Source organism: Glycine max, chromosome 19, assembly GCF_000004515.6.
Source record: "Glycine max cultivar Williams 82 chromosome 19, Glycine_max_v4.0, whole genome shotgun sequence".
Taxonomy (NCBI): domain Eukaryota; kingdom Viridiplantae; phylum Streptophyta; class Magnoliopsida; order Fabales; family Fabaceae; genus Glycine; species Glycine max.
The window spans coordinates 32,963,574-32,975,619 of record NC_038255.2 but is presented as its reverse complement, the minus strand read 5'-3'; the positions used below and the strand labels follow the sequence as shown (position 1 = coordinate 32,975,619).

At 30.6% G+C, this 12,046-nt stretch overlaps 1 protein-coding gene across 1 annotated transcript; it reads right to left on the bottom strand.

Moving 5' to 3' along the window:
* Positions 1-754: 754 nt before the first annotated feature.
* Positions 755-5,210, bottom strand: LOC100791275 (peroxidase 55). Its single transcript, XM_003553882.5, has 3 exons — positions 4,922-5,210; positions 3,639-3,830; positions 755-1,671 (listed from the first exon to the last, which is right to left on the bottom strand). Exons 1-3 carry the CDS (start codon positions 5,135-5,137, stop codon positions 1,096-1,098), a joined length of 984 nt encoding a protein of 327 aa, XP_003553930.1. The 5' UTR covers positions 5,138-5,210; the 3' UTR covers positions 755-1,095.
* Between the last annotated feature and the right edge of the window lie 6,836 nt (positions 5,211-12,046).

The following is a 12,046-nucleotide window of genomic DNA, read 5'->3' as shown; positions in this document are numbered from 1 at the left end:
TAAAAATCGATGTTAATGTATTAGTTAACATCGGTTTTCTATAGAAAACCGATGTTAATATATTACATTAACATCGGTTTTTTAGAAAACTGATGTCAACGTTCATCATCCATACACTTATTATGCTGTAGTTTTTTGTATATAACATCGATTATTTAGAAAACCGATGTTAGCATTTTTATGTTAACATCGATTTTCCAAAATCGATGTTAACAATAATTCATTTAACATCGGTACTTTCAATATCGATTTTAAAACCGATGTAGAATGCCGTAAATAACCGATGTTGAAAGTGTATTTTTTATTAGTGGTGAGCTCCTTCACGAACAGTGGTGAGGTGTACCTACAATGGCACTTCGACGCTCAAGTTAACAATGTAGAGGTAAGCAAATATATGTAGGTTGGAATCAGATTAAAATACCTAAACCTTGATTAACCTATTTTATAGAGGTGAAATTAGATGTTGGGATCTTAATTTCCCTTCAAATATAATATAATCTGAGAAAAATATGTCCTTTATCTTATTTTTCGGTTAAACGATAAAGATTCTTTATGTCCTTATTTAAATCTATCATATTCTCTATTGAATCCAAGTAACTTACTCGACCAGCTAGTGAATCTAAATTCAAGTAACTTACTCAACCAACTATCGACTATGGAAGCTTGGCGAGTACAAGTAGGATAACTTATATGCATGTGTATATATGCACTCGTTACATTGGTTGCATTCAACATATAGTTGACACTAATGACATATTTAGCAAATCTTCGCAATCATTTATATAAATTATCAGGACTATTAAGATTGTACATGCACATGCATATTAGTATTATTACTACCTAAATATGCAATACGCATTTCAAAACGTACGCACATCCACACTGCACAACTAAATCACTTTATTCAACACGGCCAACCAAAACCTTATTTACCCGAACCTTAATTTCCTCGAGAATACATAATTCAAATCAATTCACTTTCACAAATTAATCCATATATCATACTCCCTCCTGTCCATTTTATAAGTAATAAGTTTTAGCATATTATACACTAAAATTTATTTCTTATAAAAAGAACCAAAAAGATAGTATGATTTACGAATTGAACGTCGTGCAATCTCTCCGAATCTCTCCATCTTTCCCAGTCTTGACCCCGACCCTTCCGAGCTTCCTCATGGCCGCGACAAACGCATCGTTAAAATCCGCAGCGCTGTTCGCGAACCGCACCACCGTGGGCTGTGACGTGGCATCCTCGAACAGAACCTGGTCTGAGGTTAGCAACCCTTTTCCGGAGAGCAGGTTTTGGTAATACGCGTTGTCGAACGCCGCAGGGGATTGCGGGTCCAGGGGAAGCACTACGGCTGGGTCGGGGTTCCTAGGGCACCCCGCCATTAGATCCTGGGCATAGGTGGGGTCCAGAGTGGGGTCCACCGGGTTGGAGGATGAAAAGGAATATAAACGGTTAGCGAACTGATCGCAGTGCGAGAACCCAACGGTGTGGGCCCCAGAGAGCGCAATCACGTCCGTTTGGGTCAGACCGTGCTTGGCGAAAAGCGCGTTGAGTTGGTCCAAATTGAAGTTTGCTTTCGGAAGGTTTCCTTCTACACTCGATGCCTTGGAAATAAGCCCGTCTCTGCGTCCAAGCTCTACGTTGAATGAAGGACCTCCAAGCTGAGATAGTTGTAAATAAATAAATGAATGTCACCACCTTGAATTTAAAATTAATGTATTGTCCACATGTAAAAATTAAATAGTGTCATTATTTATTTGTCCACATCAAAAAGTAAATAATTATTGGAATCAGAGTAGACTGTTTTTATAAAGTATATTATTGAACTGGTATTCAATTATATATCATCATGTAATATTGGGTGGATTTGTTTCGATTTATTTGTTAAAATAAGTATTTTTTAAAATAGATAAGTAGTTTTTATTTTATATATTTGTTTTAATTTTTTTTACTTAGTTCAATAAGCAAATTTTATCTGTTTGTGAAACAATCATTTTTTTTATAGGATACTTATTTTAATTTTAAACAAACGGTCCAAAGTATATATATATATTGAATTTAGAGTTTGTTCCTATAAAAATTAATATATTTTAACTCCTTCCATTTTTTTTTAAAAAAAAACACGTTTCTAACAAAAATCTAACGAGAGGGACTTAAATTACATCACTTTTGTTAAATGCAGAGATTAAAAATATGTTAAATTATAAAGTATTAAAACTAAATTTAAGATATTTTGAGGAACTAAAATCATATTTTACTTTTATTATATATAATAAAAATACTGATTTTTGTAATAATTATTTTAAAAAATTATATTTCTTGATTATTTTTAATTAGATGATAATTTAAAAAACCTTATATGTAGTTTTATGGTTGAATCAATTTGTACAAATAATAGCGTAATATTTAGCAGCCACTCACCAGAAAAAAGAATGAATTTTTAGCATTATATATATATATATATATATATATATATATATATATATATATATATATATATATATATACACACATAACGTGGTTTAACCATTTGACAGTTTGAAAATGACTTAATTAATTACTAATAATATGCTGTTTGAGTTAGATGTTGATCTGACCGAATTTAATAATACTCATAATATAATTTCTTTTTTTACTTTTTAAAACATTTCTTCTACTACTGTGCAAAATCTCTTATCATTACGAAGGGTAACATAAATTTTTCTTTTAATATCATGCAGAGTAAGTGTTGAAGAGAGAATATGAAAGAGCATGAAATTATTAACAAAAAGACAACTTAAGGATGTATTGCTACACAATTGCACAACGGATGTAGTCAAATTCGTGTAGCACATGATTAAATGATAGTGCATACATAAAAATTAAATTCATATTATTTTTAACTTTATTTATTAATATATATTATTTTTAACTTTAAATTAATGAAATGCATTGATTTTATAGAATTAAATCTAAATTTCAAAATATTTTGGGGATCAAAATCAAAATTTTCCTTTATCATATATGGTAAAATTATTAATTTTTGTAATAATTATTTTGAAAAATTATATATTTCTTAATTTTTAATTAGTTGATAATATAAAAATATTTATATGCAATTTTATGTTTGGACCAATTTTATAGATAATAGTGTAATATTTAGCAGAAAAACAAATTAATTTTTAGCATTATATATATTATTACATACTTAAATACTACTATTATAACGTGGTTTAACCAGTTTGATAATGACTAATTAATTACTAATAATATCCTGATTGAGTTAGATGTGGATAGGGCCGAATTTAATAACATTTACAATAATTTTTGTTTACTTTTTCCAAAAATTTCTTCTACTATTGGGCAAAATCTCTATCATTACGTAAGGATAACATAACATTTCATTTAATACCAGGGTAAGTGTTGAGGAGAGAATATGAAAGAATGTGTAAATATTCTTAACAAAAAAGAAAACTTGATGATGCATTGCTACAGAATTGGACAACGGATGGAGTAAAATTCTTCCAGCACACGGTAAACATAAAAAATAAACTCTTATTAGTTATTATTCTATTGTTTTTAACTTTAAATTAATCCATTTAATTGATTTTACTTTTGGGGTTTATGTTAAATTAATAATATTGCTTACCAAGCCTATAACGTCTCTGGTAGCAAGTGCCAAAATGTCTGCACAGGAAACCACTCCAGGGCACGAAGCTTCCACTGCTTGCTTTGCCTTGATCACAGTGTCAAACCCATCTCCTGGCAGTGAAATATTTTCCTCGGCATCCTTCTCTGTGTCCCCATTTGGCGAGGAGATTATCACGGAGGCATCACAGCCCTACACCATCAAAACTATTTTTTCGTTAATATATTAGCTGAGTAAGAAAAAGAAAATTATTAAATAAAAGTGAAACCCTAATTAAGTTAGAGCATCTCCAATGGAAGGTGCTTTCATAATTTTCTTAAGCTAAAAAACGATTTCTTGTGAGTTCTTCTGCATTGGAGTATAATGATGTGACAAAATAGGTTCCTTTATTACTAAGAATAGTTTCTTATATAAGAAACTTTAATGTTTGAATTTTTTACGGTTTTTTATGATTTTTTGCATTGGAGTAAAACTTTATATGAGTTTCTTATGAATGATATGACACGGTGAGGACCATAAAAAAATAATACCAAGACCACAAAAAGATAATTAACAAACTCATATAAATTTTTTGCATGAAGATGCTCTTAATAATTTTTAACCAATCACGAGAATGTTAAAAAAGTGTAGAGAGAAAATGCCACTAACATTTCCATTTAAATTTTACTTTAACTTTATGCAGATCTACAAAATTGTCATGATAAGTGATGTCAATTTTGATAAGTACACTTCTTTTTTCCTGAATGAAATAGAATGTGATTTATGATCAATGTTTTTAGCATGTTCGTGTGTTAATTGTAGAATGTGATCAAAAGTTAACAACACATCAACTTGTAGGATTGTTGTATATACCTTGTAGTCAATTATTTTTTTTAATAATCTAGGTCGGTACCAAAGGCGTGCAGTTGTGTGGTGACTACGTCTCCCATCATATTATCATTTTCCACACACAAAATAGAAAGTCGCGCATACCATATTACCATCCCAAATGCGAACTTGCGAAAAGAAGAATAAGCCTCCACCAGCCATAAAAGTCACGATGATCATATTTTGAAATTTCAACTTCTTAATTATATGAAAATTAAAAGAGAGAGTAAACACAAGGAAAATATTATATCCCAAAATGCATGCTCATCAAGAAGGAAACGAACAAAACCATAGATATGAAGCTGGTAATAATTATTTATATTTTCTTTATAAAAACAAAACTTGAAACTGAAAAATTATATCATACACACACAAGTTAAGGAACTAAAGAAATATATGCGAATTGAAGAAGGCACCTCAACAAAGCAATCATGGAAAAAGAGACGCAGAGTTGCTTGTCCAGTTGTGATGGTCTCTGTAAACTTGTTAGTCACTGCTTGTTTCACCATGGATTCCACGTTTGGGCAAGATGAACTATAGAAATTCTCTACTAATTGGCCTTCACCCTTAGATATAAGCATCGTGAAAGCCATCAACAAAGCCATTAATACTGTCCTCATGATTTTCTCCATTCCCTTCTGGCTATAGCTAGCTATGTAAGCGTCTCCACAAAAATCTATTATATATATCTCCTTCTGTTTATATTCCGTGTGGTTAAGGAAGTAGCCAAGTGGGATATATATTAAAATTTAAAAGTCATAATTAAAAGAAAAAAAGAATGAGACAAAGTTGATTAGTCGGTTACCCCATCCATGTGATGTATAATACATAGCTGGAAGCTGTCTTGGTCCAAGTAGAGGTCACTTTAACTTGCCAAAGTGAAACCTTACTCTTTTGAATTTTCCAGATTGGGTCTGATTACGTTGTTAATTAGTTGGGTGTTATTGGAATCAGTCAATTATATTACTCCCTCTGATCCTTATTATAAGACTAGTTTAGAAGGAATTGATATGATTCTTTTTTTATAAGACATTTTAGAATTTTTATGAAGTATTTAATCTTTTGTTCATTATTTGTTCTTATTAAATATTTTAAGCATTTGTGTTTTTTTAATGATAGTGATGTATAATACTCTTGAACTTTAATGTTTTTACATCATCTAAAACAAGTTAATGATTATCAATAAGAGCATAATTGATACACTATTTACATTTTTTAAATATTCAATAAAATCAAATGAATTAATTAATTTTATTGGTATGTGTGATTAATCAATGCTCAAAGTGTCTTATAATAACAATCAGATGGAGTATTATATAAAAAGCTTTTGTTATGTAGGAAGATCTTACATGACAACATTATTTTCATTCTTTTTTTTTTTGGTCAAAATTTCACCTTTTTTTTTTGTTAACTCTTAAAAGTAAGTAATCATAATAATTAAAGTGATTACAACAAATATATATTATGATTAAATTTAATGCACTTGGCACATTGTTGAAGTGGCCTCTTTCTGAAATAAAATATTTTAATGACAACAAAATTTCAAGAACAAATTCTAAGTCTCCTAAAAGTTAAGCTACTATATAATGGTTTGCTTGAGTGTGTGATTTATATAGGCATACTACATTGGTTCTAAAGTCGATGATATTCAACACAATGTTAAATGTAGACATATTTAAGGTCATGTACTATCCAAAAAATCAACATTAGTTTCTCTCAATCTCAATGTAGTAAATTGGACATCTACACGAATCAATCATATTCAACATGGGTTTATTGACTAAACCAATGTTATAAGTTCCTCCTACTACATTGATTTTCGCTAAAATTGATGTAGAATGTAGTTTCTTTTAATTTTGCATTTTTTTTTGTGTTTATTGTCCCATATTTTATACATGTAATTATGCATCTTTTTTTATACTTTGTGGTATATGTTTCAGATTTAGGTTCAATATTAATTATAATAATCAAGACACAAGTTTTAATCAATAAAATTATAAAATGAAAGCTCACAAGATAAAAGTTTTTAATGTGGAAAACTCTTTAAAATAAGGGTAAAAATTAAGAGTGTCCATAAACCAATCGAGTCCAATGAAATTCACAAAAACTAATCCAAAAAATCGAAAATCAAATAAATTGAAAATTGAGTGGATAAAAAATTTGAAAAACTAATTTTTTTTATTGGAACAAATCAAATCTCGGTTTTTTATTTTCAAAACCAATCTAATTAAGACCAATCCAACCTAAAATATATTTTATTCATAATTTGAAAATGTGACCCATGTTTATATTTTACTTCTTATATATTTATAAAATTATTACATAACTTATAGTACCTATTTATATAAAAAAAATATTTAATTAAGGATAATATTTTACTAACTATTTGAGTTAAGAAGCATAAATAATTATCAAGTTGTGTAAACTCGTTTTGGATATAGGATATACTTAAAAAGTTATACTGTTAAAATATTAAATCACATTATTATGACAGTATTTTATATTATATTTAATTAAAATTTTAAGTATTCATGCATACAGTAGATGTTCTTAATTAAAATCAGAAGAAGAAAAAAACAGAAAAAAGTGCAAAAGTGCAATACATATAGTGTTATCATTTGTGAATTTGTTATTAATTAGATTCTATATATAGTGTGCTAACTTATGTCTCATTTACAAGCAAATAACTCATAATATTTTTTTTTAGTGTGCATTTGTTTCACGGATTAAAAGGTGATTTACAGGATGTAACATAAGAATATTGCATGCCATGTTTGTTTTAATTAGTTTTAAAGAATTATTCCTGAGTATTATTGATTCTCATGAATGTTATAACTTTTTTTTTTATATATCCATGGAATGTTATAACTTTTTTTTTTATCATACTTTCTTACACTTTTATTTTTTATTCCTATGAGGAGAGATGAAAAAATGATATTCCCATGAGAATAAGGAAAATTATTTAATAAAATACCAGTAAGGCAATAATTTCCTTACTTATTTATTTTTTAAATTAAATTATTTTGAATTTTAAAAGATATTCCCAGAGTATTCAAAAGTAACCAATCACGTTTTTAAATATATCTAAAAATAACATTTTTAAGCCATAACTCATAATTTCCTATAGCTTAAATATGTTTCTAGTCTTTTAAATTTGGATAATTATATTTTTTTAGTCCTTCAAAAACAAAATTGATTCTCTCAGTCCCTCAAATTTTCAAAAAATTACTTTTAGTCTTTTTTTGTTTATTGTGTTTATAATTTCATAATTTGTGGTAGTTTTTAACCACCAAAATAAATATTCTTAATTTATTTTTTTAAAAAATAATTTCTGGTGATTTTAAATGCTCAAAATATTTTACTCATATGGATTGGTGGCCATTTTTACATATTTTGATGGTTTTAAAGAAGAAAAATAAAAATATAAATGTTAAATTGTGACATTTTTTTTACATATTCTAGCAACTAGCATAAATCATTTTTGCAGAAATTAAATTAAAATAAATTTAGCGGTAAGAAATTACCACAAATATATTGTGACATTATTAATGCAAAAAAATAAATAAAGGAACTAAAAATAGCTTTTAAAAAATTTAAAGTATTAATAAAAATGATTTTTTAAAAAAACTTAAAAAATTAATTAATCAAATTTAAAACACTAAAAATATATTTAGACATATTCCTATAATGTAATTCGTGAAAGTATACCATGATACATCGAAATAAACTCCCCTTAATTTACATATAAGGTAGATGAGTGAAGTCATTTGAAAGTGCGCACTTTAATTAATTTTTCCATTTTAAAAACTCAAACCTGATATCTTAAAGAAAGTCAAGTTTCTTGTCACTTGAACTTAAGACGTTGGTACTCATGAAATTCTCTTATAATGTTGCTATTTTATTTTTTTGATAAATAATCACTTTTATTTCTAAATATGTAATTTATTGATAAATACGTTCCTGAAAGATAAAAATAAAAAATTTAGTTTCCAAAAGTATAAAAAGTACAATAAATACATCTGACCACTAACGTATGTCTCTCATCATTAATAAAATAGCCTATGTGGACGAATTTGCCATTGAAATGATTATCAACGTGGTCATCCCTAATTGTTAGCATAGGGGCATATTTATCATATAATAATTTTTTGATTTTTCGTCTTCCCACTCCGCTGACAAATGCGTTCATGAAAGATGAAAATATAAAATTTAGTTCTCGAAAGTGTAAAAAGTGCAACAAATATATCCGGACATTAATAATAAATTGTGACTAATTATTATAATTAGGAAAAATTTATAATGATTGCGACAAAATTTTGGGAGAGTTATATCATACTCGTAAGTTTCTGTTTCCGTTATATAACTTTTAAGCTATCAACGTAAAAAAAAAAAAAACTTTACGGTAAAACGATAAGAAAATCATTGTTTTTGTTTAATCAAACACTATTTATTTAATTGTTTTTTTTATAAATTTGTCATAATAAAATATGAATATCTATTAGTATATGCAATGACATCAAATTACAAATTATAAAAAAAATTGTTGATTTTTAAATCATACACAATTATTTTTTATTGACTAATCATTTAAAAAATCATTGTCATACCCTAATTTTGTTCGGGGACCATCCATTGTTGGGATGCAACCCTCGTTTGACCACTTCGAGGTACTTGGCACCCATCGTTAGGCAATTTGTGAAGTTCTGAGACATGCTAAAAGCCAAAAGAAAGCATTGTAGCACAATCCGTGAAGTTCCGTGACATGCCAGAAATTAAAAGGAAGTGTTAGTGCGCAATCCGTAAAGTTCTGTAACGTTCCGGAAGGCAAAAAAGGGATGATTACGTAATCCATAAGGTTCCATAACATTACGGGAAGAAAACAAGTATCGTTACAAAATTCGTAAGTTTCCGTAACGTTATGGAAAAAGAATCACAAAAAAAAGACAGGGGTGTATTTAGTAAAAATGGGGGTTCAAATAGCAACCAGGCCCACTTGGGCCTTCCAGGATGTTCCTCCAGAAGGTGATTGCTTCTGGAGGAAGCAACCTAGCTCGCCTAGACGAGCTGAGCTCGCCTGGGCGAGCTGGGTGGCAAGCATCTCCTTCCTTTTCCTATAAATAGGGGAAGGAGGGGAGAACAAAAATGTTCAACCCTCCTGGTATCTGAGAATCACGTAAAATTAGTGAGAAAAATTGTTTCCGTGAAGAAAATCCAAGCCGATGCGCTTCCGTAACGTTTCCGTGAGTGATTTCGCGAAGATTTTCAACCGTTCTTCGTTCGTTCTTCGTCGTTCTTCGGTCTTCAACCGATAAGTTCCCAAAATCGAACTTTTCAATTCATTCTATGTACCCTTAGTGGTCCTCATTTGTTTCGCATGCTTTTATTTTTATTTCATTTACTTTCCGTACCCCCTTTTGACGTGCTTTAGTCATTTATTTAAGTCATTTTCTCGCCTAATAAAAAATAAAATAAATTTCCACCGATCATTTGTATTGTAATAACCTTTAATTTCTGTTAAAATGAATTCCGACCGTTCGGTCATGCCATAATCATGTTGGAAACTAAAAAAGGGCAAAATAATAATATAATAATCAAAAATATCTTTTAGAAAAATAAATCAAAAAAATCAATCGGACGTTTTTTTTGGGATTTCCCTTTCTTAGTCAAATTGACTAATAACCAAAGTGAAACTAAGGCTAAAATCAATTCATAAACCAAATATTTTGTCATCGCCTAAAAAAGCCATTTTTAAAGGTCCAACGCCTTCAAATGGTCTTTTCCACTATTATTGGTTAAATGTAAATTTCTAAAGGCCTAAAATCAACATGTAACCTTATTACCTCTTTCAAAAATAAAGAAATCATTAATGGTCCAATGCCTTAATGTTTTCTCTCTTTTCAAAAGAATCGAAAGATTGTCTAATGGTCCAACGCCTTAAATGACCTTTCATTCAATAAAAACAACTTAACCAAACACTTTATTCTCAAAGAACTACGTAGGTTTGATTTCCTTATCACAATTGAGGAATACGTAGGAGCAAGGGAAACACCCTCGTCGACCACAAAAAGATGAAAATATAAAAAGGCATAAAAAGACATAAGAACGTAAAAGGGAACATAAAAATTGAAGTCATGTTTGCACATTTGATTAAAAGTTGTCGTCCCTTGTGACGGACGTGTGGGGTGCTAATACCTTCCCCGTGCGTAAATACAACTCCCGAACCTTTCACTTAAAATTCATAGACCACGTCTTTTCCGGTTGTTTTCCGACGTTTTCCTCAAATAAACGTTGGTGGCAACTCTGCGCGTATTCCTTTCTTGGAAGACGCACCCGAGAGTCTCGCGTCGCCCTCCTGCCGAAGGGTAGATTGCAACAATTGGCGACTCCACTGGGGACTATTTTTTAGAGAGTTAGGCCATTTAATCTTGTGCAATCTTTTATCATGACTTTCTCCTTTGTTAGTTTCCCTTTATTTTTTATGTTCTTATATATATAACTCTTTGATGCTTTTAGTGCGTTTTAAAATGTATGCATGAGGTAAATATTTATTCATTTGATGCACACAAACACCAACACTATTTGCACACACGGTGAGTTGAAAAAGGGCCCTATACCCGGGTTCGTGGGAACATAAGGAGTGGAGGTGAATCTGTGATCATGTTAGATCTCCGACTTACTTGATTACAATGAACCCTCATATAGAGTTTTTCTCTTTGATAACATATTGTTGCTAGTAGTCCCTACTGCTGCAATGTGTCCTTCGAAGGGAATAATACCTCTAGAGACCATCAAGAGAGATATGACCACCTTGGGAATTATCACTAAAAGCCTTGTTAGCTCCCTCCCATATAGGTCCCATAAATAGGGGCACGGAGCGGACATGTTGCGTGCCATTTTCACACTGCCATGCATAAGTGTCATGTACCCTTTTTCTTATATTTTGTGAATATTGTCATACTATGTACGTTCCTGTGTTGCGCCTTTCGCATATGCATCACGCACGGGTTTTGTCTTGATCCCTTCTCTTTGGCAAACCAATGGAGGGTCCGTGCCACCTTCTTAGATATATATGTCGGACACTTTGCTACCCCAAGACGTTGTATCTAAGAAGGAGACAATTTCCCGGGCTCCCGTATTCATAAATTGCATCTGTGTCATATGCATTTCTTCATGCATTCATCCATTCCACCCATGATAGATGTCGGAGTTTTAATTCGCACCGATTTTTGTTCACTTTAGTAAAACATGGGATCAAGTCAAATGCCTTCACTTAAAAAGAGGTTCTATCAAGTCAAGGTCAAGAGCCTAGGGACCACCAGTCTAAAAGAGTTAGGGCAGTTGATGGGTCAGCTCCAACGGCAAGCTTTTCGCAAAGCTTATGGTAAAATCTGGGACCTAGCCATGGTAGAAGTCTCCATAGAGGCCATTGTCTCCCTCGCCCAGTATTATGATCAGCCGTTGAGGTGTTTCACCTTTGGGGACTTCCAGCTATCACCTATGGTAGAAGAATTTGAAGAGATCCTAGGATGCCCTCTAGGGGG